Raw genomic sequence first — 23,669 nt, 5'->3', positions numbered from 1 at the left:
AATGGACTGAAACAGGGAGGGACAACCTGGCCTTGTCCAATAAGAAAATAAAATGGACTGAAACAGGGAGGGACAACCTGGCCTTGTCCAATAAGAAAATAAAATGGACTGAAACAGGGAGGGACAACCTGGCCTTGTCCAATAAGAAAATAAAATGGACTGAAACAGGGAGGGACAACCTGGCCTTGTCCAATAAGAAGAGTAAATGTTTATTTTGCAAAGCGTTTAGAACGTTGCATGCCCCAATGAACAGGACCCACCAATCAAGGTCATGTATTGTTGTTTTATTATAAAGATGGCTACACGTACAGTAGCTGGAGACCTTACCTTTACAGCATCCTCGCTGTGGTCATTCAGGTACTCCTTCCTCTTTATATAGACCTTCCTCTGCTTGTAGCCTCTAAAATGAGCCTGTAAGATACAGACAAATATACAGGACCAGTGTTAAGAAGCACAAGAGCATTTTTAGGGCCAAATTCACAGACAGTCTGAGTCCTAGACTAAAAATCATGTTCAATGGAGAATCACCATTGAAAGTGCTCTTAGACCAGTCTGAGAAACTGCCCCTTAAAGTTAAACATGGCAATAAAGTGGTAGAATGTTTTCTTTAAAATGGCCCAAACCCTTCAGTGTTTGCAGAACTGGGTAGATACTGTTGAAGGCTTAGGGCTAAGGGAATGATTTGAGACTGGCTGTGTAGCACTGGGGTTGTGTATGTTCTATCACATCCAGACAGGATTTTTTTATTTAACTAGGCAAGTCAGTTGAGAACAAATTCTTATTTACAATGACGCTCTAGGAACAGTGGGTTAACTGCCTTGTTCAGGGGCAGAACGACAGATTTTAACCTCGTCAGCTTGTCGTAGCAGAATCAGAATCAGTTAGGTAACATTGATAAATAAGATGTATTATCAACTTTCAGAAATATGCTTATGTGGGAAAGTCACTTGGGCCCAGAGAGGGAAGAGGTCAGGCTTGTCTTCATATGTGAACGTGTCTTTTAAACCATGTGAAGGGATGATTGAGGGGGAACAATTATCTCTTGGCTCTACAATGTCTGTGTGCTAGTCACTCCCTACTTTTCCCATTTGGGGGGAAAGGAGTAGGACAGTCTGGAACCACTGTATGTCCCCTCTGATGTCCAAACTTGTCTTTCATGGTATATGACCTAGAGGCTCACTCTTCTCCGTGAGCTTGTCCTGGAGGGATTGTATTTGAGATGGGAGTATCTAGAATTGACAATTGATATATGCCATTGGATGAGGTAATGTTTTGGTAATATCAAGAACGAGAAGTAGAACCTCGTCTAAGAGAGCAAACTGAACAATAATTTATAGCTAATGCTGTCTGGCTATGGGATACTCCTCTCAAGTAAAAGTCTTTCTTTGTGCAGTTTTCCTACGACCTGTGGTTCGTCATTGTGAGTTGAGAGGGGTGGATCTTTGCTATAAAAGATCTGTTGCCATTATGTTGACACTCAGAATTAATTTAATTGATCTGAGAGTCAAAGGGCTACGGTGAAGCTCATATTACTAAAATATTAAGTTTAAAGTATAACTCTGACTTGTGTGTGGTTTGTAAACTCTCCTTTCACCTAGTAATACAGGAAATTACCACGACAAGCTTCGGGGATTCGATCCAGCAACTTTTCGGTTACTAGTCCAAGCTCTACCTGCCGCCCCTGGAGTCCCATAGGCATATAGAATTAGGAGTCCCATAGGCCGGCGCACAATTGGCCCAGCGTCGGCCGGGTTTAGGCCATCATTGTAAATAAGAATTTGTTCTCAACTGACTTGCCTAGTTAAATAAAGGTCACATTTAAAATATTTACATTTTCAAAGTGTGTACTGTGAAATGTGTAATGACTATGGGTGAATCTCAATTGTATTTCCTTGATTGCTCGCGCCCCCTCTCCTCGCCTCCTTCTCAAAGCACATTGGAGGAGAAGATCCGAGGGGAGGAATCTCAAGTCTTCTGCTCCAATCGACTTTGAGAAGGAGATGAGGAGAAAGGATGTGAGGAATCAAGGAAATACTGAGATTCACTCCATGTCCAAAGGAAGGGAAGAGTTTGACCTCTGACCTGTATGGTGGTAATGGCTGGGTCCTGAGATTTCAGGAAGTCTTTTCTCTCCTTCAGGCCTTTCCTCACCAGGTAGCCACGGCATCCGGCCTGCAGCTTGGCAATCAGGCTCTCATTGGCCAGCCACAGCTGCTCCCGGTTGTAGGTGGTGGTCACCCCGGAAACCACAGACTGATTGACAACACAGAGAGCCAGTCACACACAGGCCCACTTACATAATGACATAGTATCAACACAGCTTTAGGGGTGGCAGTGGAAGGTGTGTCTGTTTTTAGCAAAAGAGATGGGAGTTAAGTGAGATAAAGGAAAATCTCAAATGGCAAATTCACCTAATCGTACAAATACCAAGAAGGTAGTCTGTATGGACCATGACAGTATTCACACTTGGGATACACGCACTTAACTACTAGTTTTTTGGCAAGTCTACTATTGATATTATTGAATGATTTATATTAAGATCTGAGTTGCGCACAATGATCTCAACTATACATTCGCCTGCATGAGCATAAACAATGTAAGACTTGAGGTTGTCCACTTAGCTACGGAGGAGTTTAGTATTAGCATTTCCTTTAAAAACAATGGGAGTGGTAGGAGGGGCGCTGTTAGCATGCTCCACAAAGCTACATCACTACAACACCACAGTACTGCGGCCTGTTCAGCTGGGTGCAGCGTTATAGATCGTCCACATAGAAATGCATTTTGTAGAACAGAGGAGTCTCATGTAAGAGGGAATCATGCACATTCTATTCATTACAATTCTATCTACAAGGTTCTGAATGTTTCACCTCAATGAATATAGCCAGAGAGGAAGAGGCAAAGCCCTGTATGGTGTAGGGTGAAACTGCCCCTAGACACGGCCAGTCTTACATTTTCCCCACTAATGGTTGACGTTATGATTTGGGCAGGAGGAACTGATCCTAGCTCTGTACACAGGGGAAACTTCACCCAGGGCTCCCAGTATCCATCTTAGCCTACCTGGATGTCCTCCTTGTTGAGCTGGGTGTTGTTCTGGAGGAAGTGTGCAGGTTCAGTCCAGGAGCCCTCTCCTGTCTTCAGGTTGTAATAGTAGTTGTGTCCTCCCTTCACCCAGTGCTTCATCCAGTCACTGCCGTTGTCACCTGGAGCATGAACACACAGCGTTATGGACATATTTCTCAGCAAGTTATTTACAGACTGTACATCGTGATATATCTAGCTCCATCCATCTGTCAGTCAGGGAACCATGTATACCTTGTCTGTTGTACTAAAGCAAGTGATCAAGCTCCTTTATATATCTGCAGTTCCTGGGTAAGAAACATCTTTTGACTATGAACATTAACTTGCTCTGGCTGATGCCATTTAGTCACATCTACTAATGGAACCTACATGTTCCTGTACTAACTCATTGTAGAACAAACTAATTGCAGGTAATGAACACAAAACAATAAAAGTAATGAAAGAAAACTGGCCACAGTGTGTGACTGTGGCCCAATGGCAGCCAATGCCCTATATAGGGCATATACAGTATATCCCCCTCCATAGGGGTCTGGTCAACAGTGCACTATGTAGGGAAAAGGGTGCCATTTGGGATGCAGCCATGACCATCCTCCTCACCATCCTGGGTCTTGTCCTGTTTGATCTTGGCCAGGTCGTCCTGGTAGTTCTGGACACACTCAGGGGTGACTCCGTAGAGGCCGGCCCCAGGGGAGCGCAGTGCAGCCAGGGTCTTAGGCGCCTCGCCACTGTCCACCGCTCTGTTAATGGCCTGGATGGCCTGGGAGACTGACGAGGAAACAGGGAGACGAGTGATTCTTTTTTTACTTGGTTTTTCAGTATTTCATCATGCTCTACTTACAGGAAATAGCTTGGAACCAAACCTGTGATCAAATAGTATGTGTTCTTTCAAATACCTTCGCTGTGTTTGATTGAGATTGCCTGACACGATGGAACCAATGGAATAGTCCCAAATGTGCTAAGCTTGCCCTTCTGACACGCTGGAAAAATGGAATAGTCCCAAATGTGCTAAGCTTGCCCTTCTGACACGCTGGAAAAATGGAATAGTCCCAAATGTGCTAAGCTTGCCCTTCTGACACGCTGGAAAAATGGAATAGTCCCAAATGTGCTAAGCTTGCCCATATGACACTTCAGGCAGTCAATCAAATGTATTTGAAATAAATCTGATACTATGTGAACCCAGGTCTGCTTGAAACCCTGAGGAAAAGGTGCTTGTGGGACAGCTAGGGTGTGTACTATTCTTACACTGCAAGGCCTCCTGGGTATCCTTATTGGACATCAGTACGGCGTTCTGGATCTCATCCAACCAGAGCACAGCAGAGGGGTCCTCGGTCTCCTGGAAGAACACACAGTGAGGCGGTCAGTCTAACTCCAAAACAGCACACACCCACCCACCGGGTCTGCAGCATATTTACTGCCATTCTACTGAATTACCACTGGAGGGCGATCTCCTCCTGCTGAATGAGAGGACTTGGGTCTAAATGGCATCCAACCACAATGGCATGAGAACACAGGAAAGGGAACTCTATAGACTAGTACAAGGTGTCACCCCCACACAACAGAACTGCAAATGAAAATCAGAGACATTGGTCATTCCACTTATTTCAACAGAAATCCAATCTCAGGAGATGGAGAACAGAAGTCAATAATGGCTGATGTTATAAACCAAACATCTGATAGCAGTAAACACCTGCTTAGTGCAAAGGTCTACAGCAGGCAGTGAGAAACTACATCTTTAGTCTGAAATCTAAGTTGCAGAAGTATGAAATACCCTCTCATATCAGTCCACATTCCTGCAACAGCATTCCCTCCCCGTGTACACTCTTGACCATCATGACAAGTCAATTGGATGAGCATATTAGCTAACTGAAACCATGACAGTTCGAAACACTTTGTCAAGTCTCTGTGTTTTAAGTACGCAGTAGCACAGACAGCTAACTCTCTCTCTGCTAGCTGGTTTCCGGAGGGAGCGGGGCTAGCTGCTAATAGGCCAACAGGACAGGCCCTCTTTGTGACTCCCCCACCTACCTGCCCCTCCCCCACCCCCACCTATCTGCCCCTCCCTCCTCCTGCAGTGTTTCAGGGGAGGGGGGCTGGGGGAGACCGATACCAAAACTCAAGGTAGGTGTGGTTCCTTGTGCAAGCCAGGTAGGCAGGTAGTGGCTGCGCTACCAACATTCAGGGTGAAGTTTCCCCTAGATGCTGATACAGGGTCAGTTTTGTATTTCCCCCACAAATGGTGAAGGTTAGGATTGGGGTGGGGAAGCAGATCCTAGAGCTCTACCTAAGGGAAACACTGGCTCGCAATCCGTCAGTGGCAGGATAGCTTTATTGACAGTAATTAAGGGGTTAGTGCTAATTCATATTGGTTTGGAAATCAGCCTTGCAGCTGGGGGCAGGTAAGCGATACAGAAAGGGTGTGGTGCCAGAGAGGGGATGGGAGTAGAAGGACGCATCTTATTAACTAGGACTCCTGACAAACACACAACTGCTGGGTTGTGTTCATTAGGCACCCAACAGAAGAAAACAGACTAAAACAGGGAGGGACTGAAACGCTCAATTTGTTACAATAGGTTTTTAAAATGTTTTTCACTGTGTGTGCCCTTATGAACAGACCCCTGATCAGAATAGAGGAAGTGAAAGCCGATAGGGTGGTGTTCTTAGCCAGTGAACCCTCCCTTCATTGCCTCAGTAATGCAGTCTAGTCCCTACATGTCCTTATATAAAGTCTTCCTACAGAAGTCCTCTATTCCAGGATGTTGACTGGTATCAGAGGAGTCAGTGGTCACAACACAGCTTGTGAACATATACATCACATAAAAACATCACAACACAGCTTGTAAACATATACATCACATAAAAACATCACAACACAGCTTGTAAACATATACATAACATAAAAACATCACAACACAGCAGTGCACATGCACCCCACGGACACACACAGTGAGCATGAGTCACACACACACAGTGAGCATGAGTCACATGCACACACACACAGAGCCGTACATGCTTTAATGATGATGTGAGCGATGAAGCTGGACTCGTACAGAGCTCCAGACTTGTCCCCCCACCGTGTTTACTTTGGCCGTCAAGCTGAACCCTCAGACCACAAGACTGGCACAGAAAAATATATCACAGGCTGTACATGGATGTCTGGCATCACATGAACAATCCCTGATGAAACATCAGCGTCTGAGAAAGAAATCTGGGCCGTGTTCAGAAGGCACGGCGTGGAGTGAAACAGGGACACACTATCTGAACTTGTCCAATAAGAAACTCGTATTCTTTTTCTGTTACAAACATTTTGCTGCGGCGTGCTCTAACGAACAGGGGCCTAGTCACACACTAGAAACCTAGATGTGTATACAAAACTATATCTCAAACCTATTGCTCTATGGTCCACCAAAAGGCTAAAGAATTAATTAGTGAATCATTGCACAAAAGTATAGATCTACAGTATGTCTAGGATCTGAAATCAAATTCTATGTATTAACCTGGGGCCTGTTCAGGAGGGCGTGATGTTACAGAAAATAACAGAACAGATACAGCCAGATATGATCTGAAAGTTCCACCATAATGAATATACCCCTGTGTTCATTCTCCTTCAACAGCTCCCATTCCTTCCCATCTGCTACTATCCCCATGTCCCATCAACCCCCTCCACCTGCAGCTGTGGAGCACATGAGCAGCATCAGGCCTTTGAAATCCAGCCGGAACCTCTTGTTTCTAACAACTTCCTGTGTCTGTGCCGCGTGTCTGACTGAGTCATCCAAATCTGAACGCACCGTAGTAGAGTCACTCCTAGAGCAGGACTTTCAGCCATGGATTTGATCCTTTGGAGACCATGAAGATATTTGACCCCTACGGAGTATACCAAACATTAGGAACATCTTCCTAATATTGAGTTGCACCCCCCTCCTTTTGCCCTCAGAACAGCCTTAATTCACAGAGGCAGGGACTCAAGTGTTCCATGGGGATGCTGGCCCATGTTGACTCCAGTGCTTCTCACATTTGTGTGAAGTTGCCTGGATGTCCATAAGGTGTCGGACTCTTGTTGATACACATAGGAAACTGTTGAGTGAAAACCCAGCAGCGTTGCAGTTCTTGACACAAACCGGTGCACCTAGCACCAACTACCATACCCTGTTCAAAAGGGACTTAAATATTTTGTCTTGCCCAATCACCCTCTGAATGGCACACAAACAATTCATGTCTGAATTGTCTCAAGGCTCAAAAATCCTTCTTTATCCCGTCTCCTCCCCTTCATCTACACTGATTAAAGTGGATTTAACAAGTGACATCAATAAGGGATCACAGCTTTCTCCTGGATTCACCTGGTCAGTCTGTCATGGAAAGAGCAGGTGTCCGTAATGTTTTGTACACTCAGTGTATGTCTGTCGGTCTTGTCCAAAACCAACCCACCACAAAGGAGAATGCTCCCCTCAGCTATCAGACCCATGGAGGGGCCACAAGAGCCCCAGAGGGCCTAGGTGAAACCAACTAAATGGGTCTACTATGAAAAGTCCCCTTCTGATGTAGTGCTCAGCTTCGTGCCCTTTTAAGGAAGCAGACAGAGTAGTCCTGGCTTGTTATTTCCTATGCCTGTGAAAAAGATCACCAGGGAAATGGCTTGCTTTCTTTACCACCCCCTACCACTCCCCTCCTCCCTCGCTCTCCTTCCTTCCTTCTTTCCCTAAAAGCGTGATTTGGAAAAAGGTCTTGGCAAACAAACGTCACATTGCCACGACGGGAACACTTGAGATGTGACCGGCCCATCGTTGACAATTAAAACATTCTCCCGTACACTGGCTGTGAGAGTACAAGGGCGGAGGCCAACTTCTATAGGCCAACTTCTAACAGGAAAAACTGTGAGCGAGAAATACACACACTGTGGACACTTTCTATTTAATGCTTCTGGCCTTAAGTTTTAGCAATGATGAGTCATTCTGGTTAAAAACTTGGACAAGCCAGCTTCTGTGGAAAGTGCAGCTCACTGAGCTAAACTAAAGCTTTGGCCCAATAACTATATCAGAATTTCCTAATATGTGACTTCTCTGTGTGGTTCTACATCTACAGTCTTCCCCACAGCAGTTCACATCGGCACTTTTGTCTGTGGTAAACCATGGCCCTTACCCTTTTGACCCCACCTGCATCTTCTACAGTCTTGTTTCTGTTTCACCAGCAAACACAACTAAATGTGGGTCTAGAGTGGTGACATCATATGGGACCATTACATAGATGTGCACATACAAGAACAACGACACTCATCACCCCACCCAGGCAAGATAACACAGTTAAGTTAGTCAGAGGCCGTGTGTGTGTGTGTGTGTGTGTGTGTGTGTGTGTCAGGTCTAATGAGTTTATGGCTTGTATCTACACTAATCTCCTTCCCAGTAACAAGACTGACAGTCTCGGTCAGCCCGTTTGGCTTTGAATTGGCCTATACAGTTTGACTGCTGTACATAAAGGCTATTTTAGTCAGTCCTTTTGTTGTTAAGTTGAAAGAAAGGAGAAAGAAAGAGGGAGCGAGATGAAAGAGAAAAAGGAGGGAAAGAGAGAGTTCACTTGCTTTGGCAATATTAATGTTTCCCATGCCAATAAAGCCCTTTAATTCAATTCAAATGATAGAGGGACAATACCAAGGGAAGGAGAGTCAAAAAGAGAGAGAATGAAAATGAAAGAAAAGATGGGGGTGCGAGACAGACAGGAAGTGAGTGGGAGGGGTAAGCAGGACCAGCCGGGGGAGCAGAAAGCATGATCACACCATGACATCACTGAGGGGGTTTAGTGGGAGTCATGTGGGGATGATGGGGCTGAATCACATGGAGTCAGTCCACTGTCCCTCAGGACATCAGCCAAGAAAACACCACTCAAAAATAATATTTATACACAGACTAACAATTATATTTACGCATGACTACAATAATATTCTGGTTGTTTAGAGATGTGTATATTAAAAGAAAGTTCAAGATAAATGTTTACTTATAGTACAGAGCCTGTAGTCCTTAAGGTAGCCCCATCCCACTTCTGACACCAATGTTGCCAATTTTTATACACCATACTTACTAAGCGTAGGTTGGAACAGAGGTTAGGCACTATATTTGAAGGTCTGTCTTAGAGACACACTCAACAACCTATTGAAAAAACACCTGTGAACTAACTGTAGATGAGCTATATTTGCGTACAGTGCCTCGGGTGTTTGTATAATGCCGACGTAGCATTGTGCACTCCAACACACCCCTGCCGACCTCGGGACCTATCCATCACCAAGCAAACAGACGTTTTGACGAGAAACTGCTGCTCTACTCAACTGTAAACAAGTGTCAGTTAAATATCTACAGTACCAAATGATCTGCTTCTACTTTGCATATTACATGTAAATAGTTGGGTCAAGTGTGTTTTTGCATCACTTTTTCAATTTTCTGTAATTTTAGGTCAAAAAAGCCTTTCAGATGAAAACATCTGCAGGGCTAGCTCTATGCTAGTGTGATTCAAGGGCATCCAACACCGATGCTCAAACTCCCATCAGTCAGTAATGCTCTGAAACCAGACAGACTCCCATCAGTCAGTAATGCTCTGAAACCAGACAGACTCCCATCAGTCAGTAATGCTCTGAAACCAGAGACAAGCACAGAAGGAGAAAGTGGAGGAGTCTAACACCTCCACCCAGGTGACTGGTCCAGTTCATTACAATGAGGTGAGAAAGACACAGTCCCAGTAAAGCAGAAAGGAGAGGGTGTGTAATATGTGTTTGAGCGCTACGTAAAGTGTGTTTAAGGTGTGACATGAGTCAAGCAGCTCAGTGCCAAAACCCACCCAGTCAAGCAGCTCTGTGCCAAAACACACCCATTTTGTGTGTGTGTGTACACACATCAATTGGTCCTTACATGTGCCTTCTCCCTGCGGGCCTCAAGCAGTTTGTCGTAGTAGTGCTGGGCGACAGAGGGGTCTACGTCTGTTAGCTTGGCTGCAGAGTGCAGGAGGGCTTCTAGGGTGTTCTGTGGGTCTCCCCCATCCAGAGCTTCGTTGATCTGACCGATGGCCACAATACCTACACACACACACACACACACACACACACACACACCAAAGGGTTGATTAAGATAACATCTTTATTGTTAGCAAAGGACAAATCCTTTGAAGCATTTATGAGCACAAAGGCATATAATACATCACAAGTGACAAACATAAGGATTAGCCTGAGACATAGATATGGGAAGGTAGAAGAGAGAATCTGGTATGTTAGACACTTTAAAACCCATATGTTAGCATTGTCCATCTATTAGTGGAAGAGATCTATTTTTGAAAAAGTAATGCTATCTTTTTAAAGATCTTATGACACCACTGTTTCTATGACATCACCATTATGTTTCTCTTTTTCAACTCAGAATTCAGACTGATGAGGAATGTCCATAGAGTTGCATAGAGGGTGCCCTTGGCCCAAAGCCTGTTTAGCATCACCGTTGAGTGCTTTCACAGCACTGCCAATGTCACACTAGAGGACATTATAAAGATAGAGAAGTACATGAGAGCTCATGTGGTGGAGGGACTCATTATCAGTGGTCTCCTCTTTTAGACCTATTTTATGGTAAGTCTTGGAAGTAGAGTTCTGCTGTGTGTGTGTGTGTGGGTGTACATGCATTCTGGCAAGTATGTGCATGTGTGTTCCTGCATGTGTGCGCACGTGTGTTTGTGTACATGTTTGTACGTATGCATGCAAGTGTGTGGTCCACTCACGTTCGTGCTCCTCCTGTATGGTCAAGTTGACCTGGTCAACACAGGCCTGGATGTCGTTCCAGGTCAGATAGTCACTGCCTTCCTCCCTGGCCACTGCCTTCAGCCGCATCAATTCATCCATATACCTGAGACACCAACACCAGGGTTAATGAGTGCCGATCCTAAATTAATGAGAATTATTGTTACCATCTCATTTCTTCTAATTCTAATTAACCTGATAGTTACAGACTAACCAGTCAACTGAACAGACAACATTAAACCGGGACATTTATTGAGTGCCAGAAAATGAATTACTGAATTACAAGATCTGGTTAGACGGGTAGAAAACACATTAATACATCATTTATAGTTTCATATCTCTGAGGTTACTGTAGATGGTGCCCGTCTATCCACATCTGGGATCGAGGCCTGAAGATGTCTTCAAAGGCATACAGCAGGATCTACACAACTAGTGACAGACAAGTGTCTGTCACGGTCTGTCTCTGTGCGTACCTCTGTGCGTATTCGTCCTCTACGTTACTGAGTCCAGTAACGGCGCTGGCCAGTTGTCTCCACATGGAATTCCGGTCGCCCACGTCCAACGCCCTATTTATCAACACCACCGACGACAACATCTCCACGGCAACCAGCAGCTCCGGATGGGACAGAGAACCCTTGGGGAACACAACCAGAACGTTTAACTAATCCATACCTCTGATACATTTATCAATATATTGTACTTAAGTCATCAATATAGTTGCCTTCTAATGCACAACCATGTTGAACCCTGTGGATCACTGACAGTTTAGCTAACTAATATGTCTTTCTGAAAATATATTTCAAGATGTATTGTCAATAAGTACAATCATCAATACAGTTGTAATGCCTGACAATGTCCAACTGTCTCACATCGATTGAGACAGTGTGTGTGCATTAGTGTGTGTGTGCGCGTACATCTGGACTCTGCTGCTGCAGGCTGGTCAGCTCTCTCTGATAGAGGTCGGCAGCGCTGGGGTAGACCTCGGGCAGCTGGGCATCAGGGTTCATCAGCTCTGCTGCCGTGTTCTCGGGCACACCCGCTCTGACGGCCGCGTTTATCCTCTCCACCGCCTGCAACACTATATACACAGAGAGACAGGGTGAGGAACATGATTAAATACACTACACAGAGAGACAGGGTGAGGGACATGATTAAATACACTACACAGAGAGACAGGGCGAGGAACATGATTAAATACACTACACAGAGAGACAGGGTGAGGAACATGATTAAATACACTACACAGAGACAGGGTGAGGAACATGATTAAATACACTACACAGAGAGACAGGGTGAGGAACATGATTAAATACACTACACAGAGAGACAGGGTGAGGAACATGATTAAATACACTACACAGAGAGACAGGGTGAGGAACACGATTAAATACACTACACAGAGAGACAGGGTGAGGAACACAATTAAATACACTACACAGAGAGACAGGGTGAGGAACATGATTAAATACACTACACAGAGAGACAGGGTGAGGAACATGATTAAATACACTACACAGAGAGACAGGGTGAGGGACATGATTAAATACACTACACAGAGAGACAGGGTGAGGGACATGATTAAATACACTACACAGAGAGACAGGGTGAGGAACATGATTAAATACACTACACAGAGAGACAGGGTGAGGGACATGATTAAATACACTACACAGAGAGACAGGGTGAGGGACATGATTAAATACAAGAGAGACAGGGTGAGGAACATGATTAAATACACTACACAGAGAGACAGGGTGAGGGACATGATTAAATACACTACACAGAGAGACAGGGTGAGGAACATGATTAAATACACTACACAGAGAGACAGGGTGAGGAACATGATTAAATACACTACACAGAGAGACAGGGTGAGGAACATGATTAAATACACTACACAGAGAGACAGGGTGAGGAACATGATTAAATACACTACACAGAGAGACAGGGTGAGGAACATGATTAAATACACTACACAGAGAGACAGGGTGAGGAACATGATTAAATACACTACACAGAGAGACAGGAACATGATTAAATACACTACACAGAGAGACAGGGTGAGGGACATGATTAAATACAAGAGAGACAGGGTGAGGAACATGATTAAATACACTACACAGAGAGACAGGGTGAGGGACATGATTAAATACACTACACAGAGAGACAGGAACATGATTAAATACACTACACAGAGAGACAGGGTGAGGGACATGATTAAATACAACAGAGAGACAGGGTGAGGAACATGATTAAATACACTACACAGAGAGACAGGGTGAGGGACATGATTAAATACACTACACAGAGACAGGGTGAGGAACATGATTAAATACAACAGAGACAGGACTAACACACTAGACACAGAGCGATACAGGGTGGCAAGTATTTTTTGAGCATGTTCTGTAGCAACACTAGTGGAAACAGATTGAATCAGTAAGTGGTTGTATATAGGGGAAGAGAGGTAGAGGGGAAGTGTAACCCAATCCTTGCGGCAGTTGTGAAGTGAAAAATAAGCTAAAACGTTAACAAGCAAAAATAAACCTTCTTTAAATACACAGCACAAAGAGAGAGACACAAAGGGTCAAACCCACAAACGGAACACAGAGTAGCCTGACTATCAGTAGGGTTAAAAAGCATGTGGAAAAGACACGTGATAAGCATACTGCAATCAGCACAGGAACATGAAACAGCCAGTGATGTGGGTGACTAAAGGGTAAACTGCAGTGTTCTGCTGCAGGCCATGTCCTCATGAGGATAACGTGAACACCAGTTGGTAATGAGTGAAGAGGTAACCCTAACCCTAAGGTAGGTTCCCCACCAGTGCAGTTAAAAGTGATTATCCTGTGTTGTGTGTGTTTACAGCGCATTCTGGAAGTATTCAGACCTTTATTTTAACCACACTTACGTTACAGCCTTATTCTTAAACGGATTACATTGGTTTTTTCACTCAATCTACACACAATACCCCATTATGACAAAGCAAAAACAGGTTTAGAATAAATGTTTTTTTAAATATCACATTTACATAAGTAAATCAGACCCTCTACTCCTTTGTTGAAGCACCTTTGGCAGCGATTACAGCCTCGAGTTTTCTTGGTTAGGACGCTACAAACTTGGCACACCTGTATTTGGGGAGTTTCTCCCATTCTTCTCTGCTGATCCTCTCAAGCTCTGTCAAGTTGGATGGGGATCGTCGCTGCACAGCTATTTTCAGGTCTCTCCAGAGATGTTCGATCGGGTTCAAGTCCGGGCTCTGGCTGGGCCACTCAAGGACATTGAGACTTTTCCTGAAGCCACTCCTGCGTTGTCTTGGCTGTGTGCTGAGGGTCATTGTCTTGTTGGAAGGTGAGTCTTCTCCCCAGTCTGAGGTCCTGAGCACTCTGGAGAAGACTTTCATCAAGGATCTCTGTACTTTGCTCCATTCATCTTTCCCTCGATCCTGACTAGTCTCCCAATCCCTGCCGCGGAAAAACATCCGAAACAGCTTGATGCTGCCATCACCATGCTTCACTGTAGGGATGGTGCAAAGTTTCCGCCAGGCGTGATGCTTGGCATTTAGCCCAAAGAGTTCAATCTTGGTTTCATCAGACCCCAGAATTGTGTTTCTCATGGTCCAAGAGTCCTTTAGGTGCCTTTTGGCAGGCTCCAAGCAGGCTGTCATCTGCCTTTTACTGAGGAGTGGCTTCCGTCTGGCCACTCTACCATAAAGGCCTGATTGGTAAAGTGCTGCAGAGATGGGAGTCCATCTGGAAGGTTCTCCTATCTCCACAGAGGAACTCTGGAGCTCTGTCAGAGTGACCATCGGGTTCTTGGTCACCTCCCTGACCGAAGCCCTTCTCCCCTGATTGATCAGTTTGGCCAGTCAGCCAGCTCTAGGAAGAGTCCTGGTGGTTCCAAACTTCTTCCATTTAAGAATGATTGAGGCCACTGTGTTCTTGTGGACCTTCAAAATGTTGCAGAAATGTTTTGGTACCCTTACCCAGATCCTGTGCTTTGACACAATCCTGTCTCAGAGCTCTATGGAAAATTCCTTCGACCTCATGGCTTGGTTTTTGCATTGACATGCACTGTCAACTGTGGGACCTTATGTAGACAGCTGTGTCCCTTTCCAAATCATGTCCCATCAATAAAATGTACCGCAGGTGGACTCCAATCAAGTTGTAGAAACATCAAGGATGATCAATGGAAACAGGATGCACATGAGCTCAATTTCATGTCTCATAGCAAAGGGTCTAAGTATCTGTTTATTTTTAATAAATTTACAAACATTTCTAAAAAAAACTGTTTTTACATTCTGTCGTTATGGGGTATTGTGTGTAGATGGATTAAATAAAATAAAAATCATACATGTGGACAAAGTCAAGGGGTCTGAAGACACTTATTTATGAATATAAAAGTTCTAATAAATTAAAACCCTTGAATGAGTGGGTGGGTCCAAACTTTTGACTGGTACTGTATGTAAAACATATTTTTGTATTTTCTTACACACAGTACCAGTCAAAAGTTGACACCTACTCATTCAAGGGTTTTTCTTTATTTGTACTAGTTTCTACAGTGCAGAATAACAGTGAAGACATCAAAACTATGAAATTACACATATGGAAGCATGTTGTAACCAAAAAGTGTTAAATCAAAACATATTTTATATTTCAGATTCTTCAAAGTAGCCACCCTTTGCCTTGAAGACAGCTTTGCAGTCTTGGCATTCTCTCAACCAGCTTCATGAGGTAGTCAACTGGAATGAATTTCAATTAACAGTTGTGCCTTGTTAAAAGTTCATTTGTGGGATTGCTTTCTTTCTTAATGTGTTTGAGCCAATCAGTTATGTTGTGACAAGGTGTGGGGGGTATACAGAAGATAGCCCTATTTGGTAAAAGACCAAGTCCATGTTATGGCAAGAACAGATCAAATAAGCAAAGATAAACGACAGTCCATCATTACTTTAAGACATGGTCAGTCAATCGGCAAAATTTCAAGAACTTTGAAAGTTTCTTCAAGTGCAGTCGCAAAAACCATCAAGCGCTATGATGAAACGGGCTCTCATGAGGACCGCCACAGGAAAGGAAGACCCTGAGGTACCTCAGCTGCAGAGGATAAATTCATTAGAGTTACCAGCCTCAGAAATTGCATCCAAGATCAATGCTTCCCCGAGTTCAAGTAACAGACACATCTCAACATCTACTGTTCAGAGGAGACTGCGTGAATCAGGCCTTCATGGTCGAATTTCTGCAAAGAAACCACTACTAAAGGACACCAATAATAAGAAGAGACTTGCTTGGGCCAAGAAACACGAAAAATTGATATTAGACCGTTGAAAATCTGTCCTTTGGTCTGATGAGCCCAGATTTGATTGGTGGTTCCAACCGCCATGTCTTTGTGAGACACACAGTAGATGAACGGATGATCTCCGCATGTGTGGTTCCCACCGTGAAGCATGGAGGAGTGGTGGTGTGGAGGTGCTTTTCTGGTGACACTGTCTGATTTATTTAGAATTCAAGGCACACTTAACCAGCATGTCTACCACAGCATTCTGCAGCGATACGCCATCCCATCCGTTTCATGCTATGTGGGACTATCATTTGTTTTTCAACAGGACAATGACCCAACATACCTCCAGGCTTTGTAACGGCTATTTGACCAAGAAGGAGAGCGACGGAGTGTTACATCAGATGACTGGGCCTCCAACCACCGGACCACCAAACCAATTGAGATGGTTTGGGATGAGTTGGACCGCAGATTGAAAGAAAAGCAGCCAACAAGTGCTCAGCATATGTGGGAACTCCTTCAAGACTGTTGGAAAAACATTCTAGGTGAAGCTGGTTGAGAGAATACCAAGAGTGTGCAAAGCAGTAATCAAGGCAAAGGGTGGCTACTTTGAAGAATCTCAAATATTTGTTTAACACTTTTTTGGTTACTACATGATTCCATGTGTTATTTCATAGTTTTGATGTCTTCACTATTATTCTACAATGCAGAAAATAGTAAAAAAAATAAGGAAAAATCCTTGAATGAGTAGGTGTCTTTTGAATGGTACTCTGAGATAGATATACAATGAGGTTGGAATAATACTGTGAATATTATGAATAATACTGTGAATATTATGAATAATACTGTGAATATTATTATGTTCCAAACCTCTTCGACAATAACAGCTAGTTTTCCCCTCTCCACTCAGACCACTCCCAGACAGTCTCAATTCTTGCTTGAGAAATGGCTCTTTGCTTAGAAGCTATTTTTGTTTATTTTTGACAATTTTAATAGAACAGCAAGGCACTTAATTTGTTACCCAACTAAGAAATGATTTTGGAGATAAAAGTGTCTGCATTGGACCTTTAAGGTTAGGATTGGGCGAGAGAAGCACATCCTAGATGTGTACCTAGGGTACACCTCACCCCAGACCGAGCAGTGACCGCTGCTTACTTTTCTGGTAGCCTGCTGCAATCCCATTGGCTGCATCTACTCCAGTTTGCAACTCATCTTTAGTCAGCACCTCCCCTGGAGAATTCTGGGAAAGACAAAGAAAGGAACTACTCTAAACAGGGTTGTGGAATATTCAGTTGAATTTTCAACAGTGTAAACCTGTGAACATGCTCACATCTAAGATATGGGGGAGGTGATCAACATCACATAGAAAATCAACCAGGGTCGTGCTCATTAAGCACCAAAAGGAAGAAAACGGACAAACAGGGAGTGACTACCTTGCCCAATAACATAATTTTTTTACATTTTCTGTTTCAAAACATTGTCAAATGTCTATTGCCCTAATGAACACAACCCCGCTGTAAGCAATGGTCTTCCAGATATCCCAACGTGGGATGAATCACAAATAACCTGGAATAATTCCACCTACTGTACCTGTTCTTTGTCCTCGCGGGCAGCCATCAGCTGTTTGAGGTACCAGCCCTTGTTCTGGGCCTGCAGGCGGTGTAGGCCCAAAGCCTGGGAGCGAAGTGCCTCATACAGCCGGTCTTCATCACCACTCAGCAGGGCCTGCTCGGCTGCACTCAGGGAACTGGTCACTGATGGGGGAGGAAAGCGTTAGAAAAATCTATTAGAACACTCTGGGATGAAGTTTCCTCTAGGTACAAATCGGGGATCAGGTTTTAAAACTGACCCCAGATCAGCTAGAAGCAAAACTCACTTCAGTGAATCAAAAAACGAACAATGCAGGGATGTTAGATCTGTGAGTCTGTTGACTACAAACTTAATAAACATTTAAAAACATGTCTGCATTCTCATGTGGATTCATCAACATACAGAATGAAGTGTGTGTGTGTGTTACTCACAGTTGACCTTGTTGACGTTGCCCTGGATCTCAGCCTGTGTGAGGAGCTCTTCATAGACATCTCTCTCTGCGTCAGAGTTCTCCCCCAGCTACAGTAGGAGGGACAGCGCAACAGGAGCAACATCAGGGTAGTGTTCAATAGGCATGAAACGGAACAAAACACTGAAACCGGGAGGTACCATCTGAACTTGCTCATCAAGATACATATATTTTAGTTCTGTTGTACATAGAAGCATGGATTTGTGACATCAACATTGTACATTTAAACCAGTGATCCTGAAGTCTGCTCAATGAAAAACAATGTATTGCAGGTTTTTGTCCTAGCTCAGCAGTGAAACAGCTGATTCAGCTAATCAGGGTGTTGACCATCAGATGATTATTTAAAATAGCACTTAGCGGAGGCCAAAACACTACTGTAGTCCAGCTCGCCAGGAGAAATATTGAGGGTCACCGCTTTACAGGAACTATACAGCTGGAGAAAGCCAAATATACTTATAAAAGAAAACACTACTACTACAGCAGCCAGTTTTGGGGTGGATTCCAATTCAAATCAGTCAAGTCAAAAAGCGGATTCCAATTCAATCAGTCAACTGAATTACTGAAAACAATTGGAATTTGACTTTCGGTTTACTTTCTGAATTGATAGAATTTAAATGGAATTGACTCCCCAACCCTGCCACTCATTCTCTATCCCCGTATTTACAGCAAGCTCTCATACCCGTTTGCGTGAGTTGGCCACCTTCTCAGCCTTGGCACTGTGCAGCATGTCCTGGTAGTGCTGGGCAGAGCAGGTGTTCATCTGAAGCAGCATGGCGTTGGGGTTCTGCATGGCAGCCATGGTGCCCTCGGGAACCCCCTGGTCTATGGCCTCATTGATGGCTATCACTGCTGCATGCACTGGAGGAGAGGAGTTCATTACCAGAAATGTGGAATATTTTTAGAAATGGATTTAAAAGGAAAGAGAAGTTACGTAATATTATACCATCATTTTCAATTTGTTATAAAATGTTGAAATCAACCAAAGTCTTAGTCCTGCCACTCAACCAAACAGGCAGTTAGACCCGCCCCTCTGTGATATCTGATAGGTGCTTACACGCAGCCTCATCCACTGACAGCTCATTGGCCAGGATGCCACCAATCTTGCTGAAGGCAGGCATCTGGATTCCGTACTTCTCCAGTTCACTCTTCATGTTGTTAATCTCCTCCTCTGAGTGGTGGAAAGGAGGGGAAGAGTGAGGTATAAAGGAGAGGAAGCGTGAGGTATAAAGGAGGGGAAGAGTGAGGTATAAAGGAGGGGAAGAGTGAGGTATAAAGGAGGGGAAGAGTGAGGTATAAAGGAGGGGAAGAGTGAGGTATAAAGGAGGGGAAGAGTGAGGTATAAAGGAGGGGGAGAGTGAGGTATAAAGGAGGGGAGGGAGAAAGAGTTGGTTAGGCATTAGGTTTATCAACAGTTGTTTGGTGGGAGTACTGAGAGAGGGCAGGGGTTGTTCTGTAAACAATCATGGTACAAAAGGGGAGTGTATTTCTTGCACTTGGAGGGAAATGGTATTAGGCACTGGGGAGTGGGTGTTCCCTGAGCTTTAGGTGTCTGCATAGCTTGGCTAAGACTGAGGCTGGCGAGCGAGAACATGGCTAAGACTGAGGCTAGAGACTGGAGAGAGAGGAGCTAGAGTCTGGAGAGAGAAGAGCAAGAGAGAGGAGCATGGCTAAGACAGAGTAGAGGCTGGAGAGAGAGAGGAGCTAGAGGCTGGACAGATTTTTTTAGTGCTGGGTTGGAAACACACCCTACACATACTGGACCACACTGGCTAAAGTACAGTACCCTTCAAACTGTAGATTATAGACAGACTAGAGAGATTCAACTAATTATCTCTTGATGAGTATGCGATTCGTAGAATCAGACTTTAGTGCTAGGTTGGAGCCAAACACTGTACTTAATGGACATTATTACCCTTCATACTGTAAATAGTAGGCTAACTGTATATTAGAGGCTAAACAGACAGGAGACGGTGATTGTTCCTGGCCTGAGAGTAATACACATACCCCCTGGTCAGGCGTTTGGCAGACAGATGGTGTTTCCTGTTGCTGCTCTATCACTAATGACTTTCACATTGTTGCTAGCTGCCTGGTAAAACCCCTTCCCTGTGGAACTGTAACTTAGGACTGGAGCCACCACTATGCCTGCGTGTCACTTAGAAGACACTTTATCTAAAGTCACTAACAGTACATGTATCCATGTTCAGTATGTGAGCAACTGAACCCCATATCATGTTTAACATCATATGTTATGTTAGTCGTGTTAACTGTTTGACTTTAAAACAAAAAAATTAACAATGACAAATTGAATGAGTTGAGAAAAAAGAAAATTGAACACTGGTATTGGGACACACTCACCTGTGAAGTCCACCTTGCCATACAGGTCTTGGATTTGAGGGGCTAGACCCAGCTTGAACAGGTACAAACTGTGTGGGGGAAAGAGAAAGAGATAAACATGCTGTTGGAGCTGTGTTCTGGCATGTGTTCGGCACCAGGGGAGGGGGCCAGAAGGCATTGTAGTCAACAGCCATTCATCTAGTGTGGACTGGAGCTGGGGGTTACACACACACACACACACACCTCCTACCCCCCTCTGCCACCCAGTCCTGCAGTGTTGACTTCCTGACTCTAAAAGGCCAAGGACCCTTCCCAAATGGCACCCTGTTCCCTATATTGTGCACTACAAAGGAAATACGGTGCAATCTGGGACATGGATCAGTAGATGTACAGCATCTGGACTGAACAGGCTCAGCATCCATTTTACATGCAGCCGGAATGTTCTATTAACACAGACTTCTTATGTCCCAAATGGCACCCTATTCCCTATTTAGTACACTACTTCTGACCAGGGCCAATAGGGCTCTGGTGAAAAGTAGTGCACTTTATAGGGAACCGGGTGCCATTTGGGATGTGAACTGCCATCGCAAGGCTGAGGCAGTCCAAAATCGTACCATTCACCTCATAAAGAGTAAACATGCACAAATCCAGTCTACGTTTTCAACTTCACATACAGGCAGTATTGAGTAGGACAGAGCAAAGCAGAAAATGTTAAACATTTTTCACTGAGATAAAATATTACGATAGACAATTTGTCTATTGTGACTTTTCTGTGAGAGTTCAGGTAGCACTGTGAGAGGCAGATCAGGGTTTAATATAATTTTAAACCTCTTAAGGATCTACGGGATTGGTGTCCCTATACCGGGACGGTTGTTGCTAAAGTGCGCTAATATGACTAGAATGACGTTATTAGTAACAGCAAAATATCCAGGACATAGATATGTCTTATACGGACAGAAAGCTTAAATTCGTGTTAATCTAACTGCACTGTCCAATTTACAGTAGCTATTATAGTGAAAGAAATAGCATGATATGGTTTGAGAGCACAACAAACTGATCACTTATCAACTGGTTTGATACATTCATCTCTGAAGGTAAATAACATGCACTCAGTAATCTTGCTCTGATTTGTCATCCTGAGGGTCCCAGAGATAAAATGGAACATAGTTTTGTTTGATAAAATACATTTTGATATTCAGATGTAGGAACTGGGTTCTACAGTTTGAACCACTGCCATCTCTGATTTGTGATGAAAGGTTTTCCTAGAGTATTCAGAAAATCTATACAAATTTAAATTCATCGTGTGTGTGTGTGTGTGTGTGTGTGTGTGTGTGTGTGTGTGTGTGTGTGTGTGTGTGTACCTGAGAGCATGTATGCAGTAGATGCAGCGCGGCATGTTCTTCCTATCATAGATGTCTGTAGTCTCTGGATAGAATATCTGCGGACAGATGGACATCTTCATTAGGCACGAAACATGCTAAAACGCTAGGAAATTAATTACATATTACCTGGACTTGTCCAATAAGAATGTGAATGTTTCAAAACATTCTTCCGTTTGTTCCTATTGAACGTGACCCAGGGCTGAGGGGAGTGGGATCCAGGCAACCCCCGGCTTGTTACACAGGAGTGGTACGGGTAAAATACCCTTCCCTGGTATTGAGAATACAGTGACTGCTATGTCTGTGTGTGTGTGTAAGCTCATCACTCACCTTTGGCAGGCCCTTCTCTGTCATGGCGTTTAGCCACTGGATGACATTGTCTGTATGTCTAAAATGAAGCCCAGTGGCCTGCAGGAATGAAACACAAAACATAGTGAGTTACAATGTGACACACACATAAACAAACAAGCAATTACAGTTATAGTAATACACACGATTCATTCCTTCCCCATGGAGTAAATCAAGCCTGACTCAGACAGTGAGTCACAGTAACCTGGGGTCCTATTCAACTAAAACATTTCCAAGGTAAGACTGGAGATGGGGGATTTCTTGGGCGCATTCTTGCAGTGTAATAACAATGTCTGTTTTTGGTTATTTAACTTAAGTCAAACTGTGTTGATAGAATAGGACCATTGATGCATGTCTTTTCCTCGGGGCATTAATAGGTGCTCCGGGGTGAAGTTTTCCCTAGAAACAGATCTAGGATCAGCGTCACCTCCCCCAATCATAAACTTGACTATTATTGGTGACAAATGCTAAACTGACCCCAGATCAGTGTCTAGGTGCAACTTGCCCCTACACCTTGATGGATAGTCAGATGTGAGTTTGTCTCCTCTGGTAACTGAATGAATATAAGAACATCTTTGTCCCTTTAACCTGCACTTATCTGGAGCCTGTGTGTGTATGTGTGTGTGTGTGTGTGTGTGTGTGTTACAGTGCATCTCCTCGGTCCTCACCTTGTAGCGGGTCTGCTCGCGGTCGTAGATTTTCTTGATGGAAACGGTTTGTGGGGCGAAGAAGTTGCCGAGTTTGGCCAGGTACACCCCGTTCCTAAGCCCTTCCTCCAGCTCTGTGGTGGGCGGGAGCTCCTCGTCCAGACACGCCTCCATCCACCTGGAGGACAAAGAGCTTTTATTTAACCTTGATTTATCCAGGTTCGTCTCATTAAGAAAAAAAAATATTTGTCAAGAGACCTGGTCCATCCAGGATGGCAGCAGAAAGGAACAATGTTTGGAACAAATAGTCAAAAAAAATGTCTAACGTAAACCCACATTTATTAGAATTCCAGAACCATACATGCGTCACAGATATATCCTAATGACTATCATGTCTCAGTAACATGTAAGTCAACCAAACCTTTAAACTCCAAGGAAACAAGATGCCGGGTTTCAAGCTAGTCTGGAGATGATTCCAAGACCACAGAACGGAGTAGCTAAAACACCTTTTCCATGATCCATTCTGGATTTTAGTAACCGTTAAAAGTAAGAAGGAGTGAGACCTGATAGTATGGCAATGTTTAAGCCTGAGTCAATGAAGACCAGCCAACTTCACTATAGAGATCACAGCAGTGTGAAGACCAGCCAACATCACTATAGAGATCACAGCAGTGTGAAGACCAGCCAACATCACTATAGAGATCACAGCAGTGTGAAGACCAGCCAACATCACTATAGAGATCACAGCAGTGTGAAGACCAGCCAACATCACTATAGAGATCACAGCAGTGTGAAGACCA

General features: G+C 44.0%; 1 protein-coding gene across 1 annotated transcript in view; it reads right to left on the bottom strand.

Moving 5' to 3' along the window:
• LOC110506160 (ras GTPase-activating-like protein IQGAP1) overlaps window positions 1–23,669 on the bottom strand; it is a 74,870-nt gene that overhangs the window by 13,561 nt on the left and 37,640 nt on the right. Inside the window, exons 3-20 of the mRNA XM_036981135.1 lie at window positions 22,891–23,047; window positions 22,205–22,282; window positions 21,857–21,933; window positions 20,517–20,584; window positions 19,216–19,329; window positions 18,841–19,019; window positions 18,124–18,211; window positions 17,693–17,856; window positions 17,258–17,342; window positions 11,749–11,912; window positions 11,308–11,468; window positions 10,816–10,940; window positions 9,966–10,129; window positions 4,321–4,411; window positions 3,676–3,843; window positions 3,058–3,200; window positions 2,083–2,253; window positions 328–411 (exon numbers count right to left, since the gene is read on the bottom strand). Of these exons, the coding sequence (XP_036837030.1) occupies window positions 328–411; window positions 2,083–2,253; window positions 3,058–3,200; window positions 3,676–3,843; window positions 4,321–4,411; window positions 9,966–10,129; window positions 10,816–10,940; window positions 11,308–11,468; window positions 11,749–11,912; window positions 17,258–17,342; window positions 17,693–17,856; window positions 18,124–18,211; window positions 18,841–19,019; window positions 19,216–19,329; window positions 20,517–20,584; window positions 21,857–21,933; window positions 22,205–22,282; window positions 22,891–23,047 (2,281 nt within the window). The remainder of the gene's footprint in view (window positions 1–327; window positions 412–2,082; window positions 2,254–3,057; window positions 3,201–3,675; window positions 3,844–4,320; window positions 4,412–9,965; window positions 10,130–10,815; window positions 10,941–11,307; window positions 11,469–11,748; window positions 11,913–17,257; window positions 17,343–17,692; window positions 17,857–18,123; window positions 18,212–18,840; window positions 19,020–19,215; window positions 19,330–20,516; window positions 20,585–21,856; window positions 21,934–22,204; window positions 22,283–22,890; window positions 23,048–23,669) is intronic.

Source organism: Oncorhynchus mykiss, chromosome 6, assembly GCF_013265735.2.
Source record: "Oncorhynchus mykiss isolate Arlee chromosome 6, USDA_OmykA_1.1, whole genome shotgun sequence".
Taxonomy (NCBI): domain Eukaryota; kingdom Metazoa; phylum Chordata; class Actinopteri; order Salmoniformes; family Salmonidae; genus Oncorhynchus; species Oncorhynchus mykiss.
This window is presented reverse-complemented; position numbering and strand designations above follow the sequence as displayed.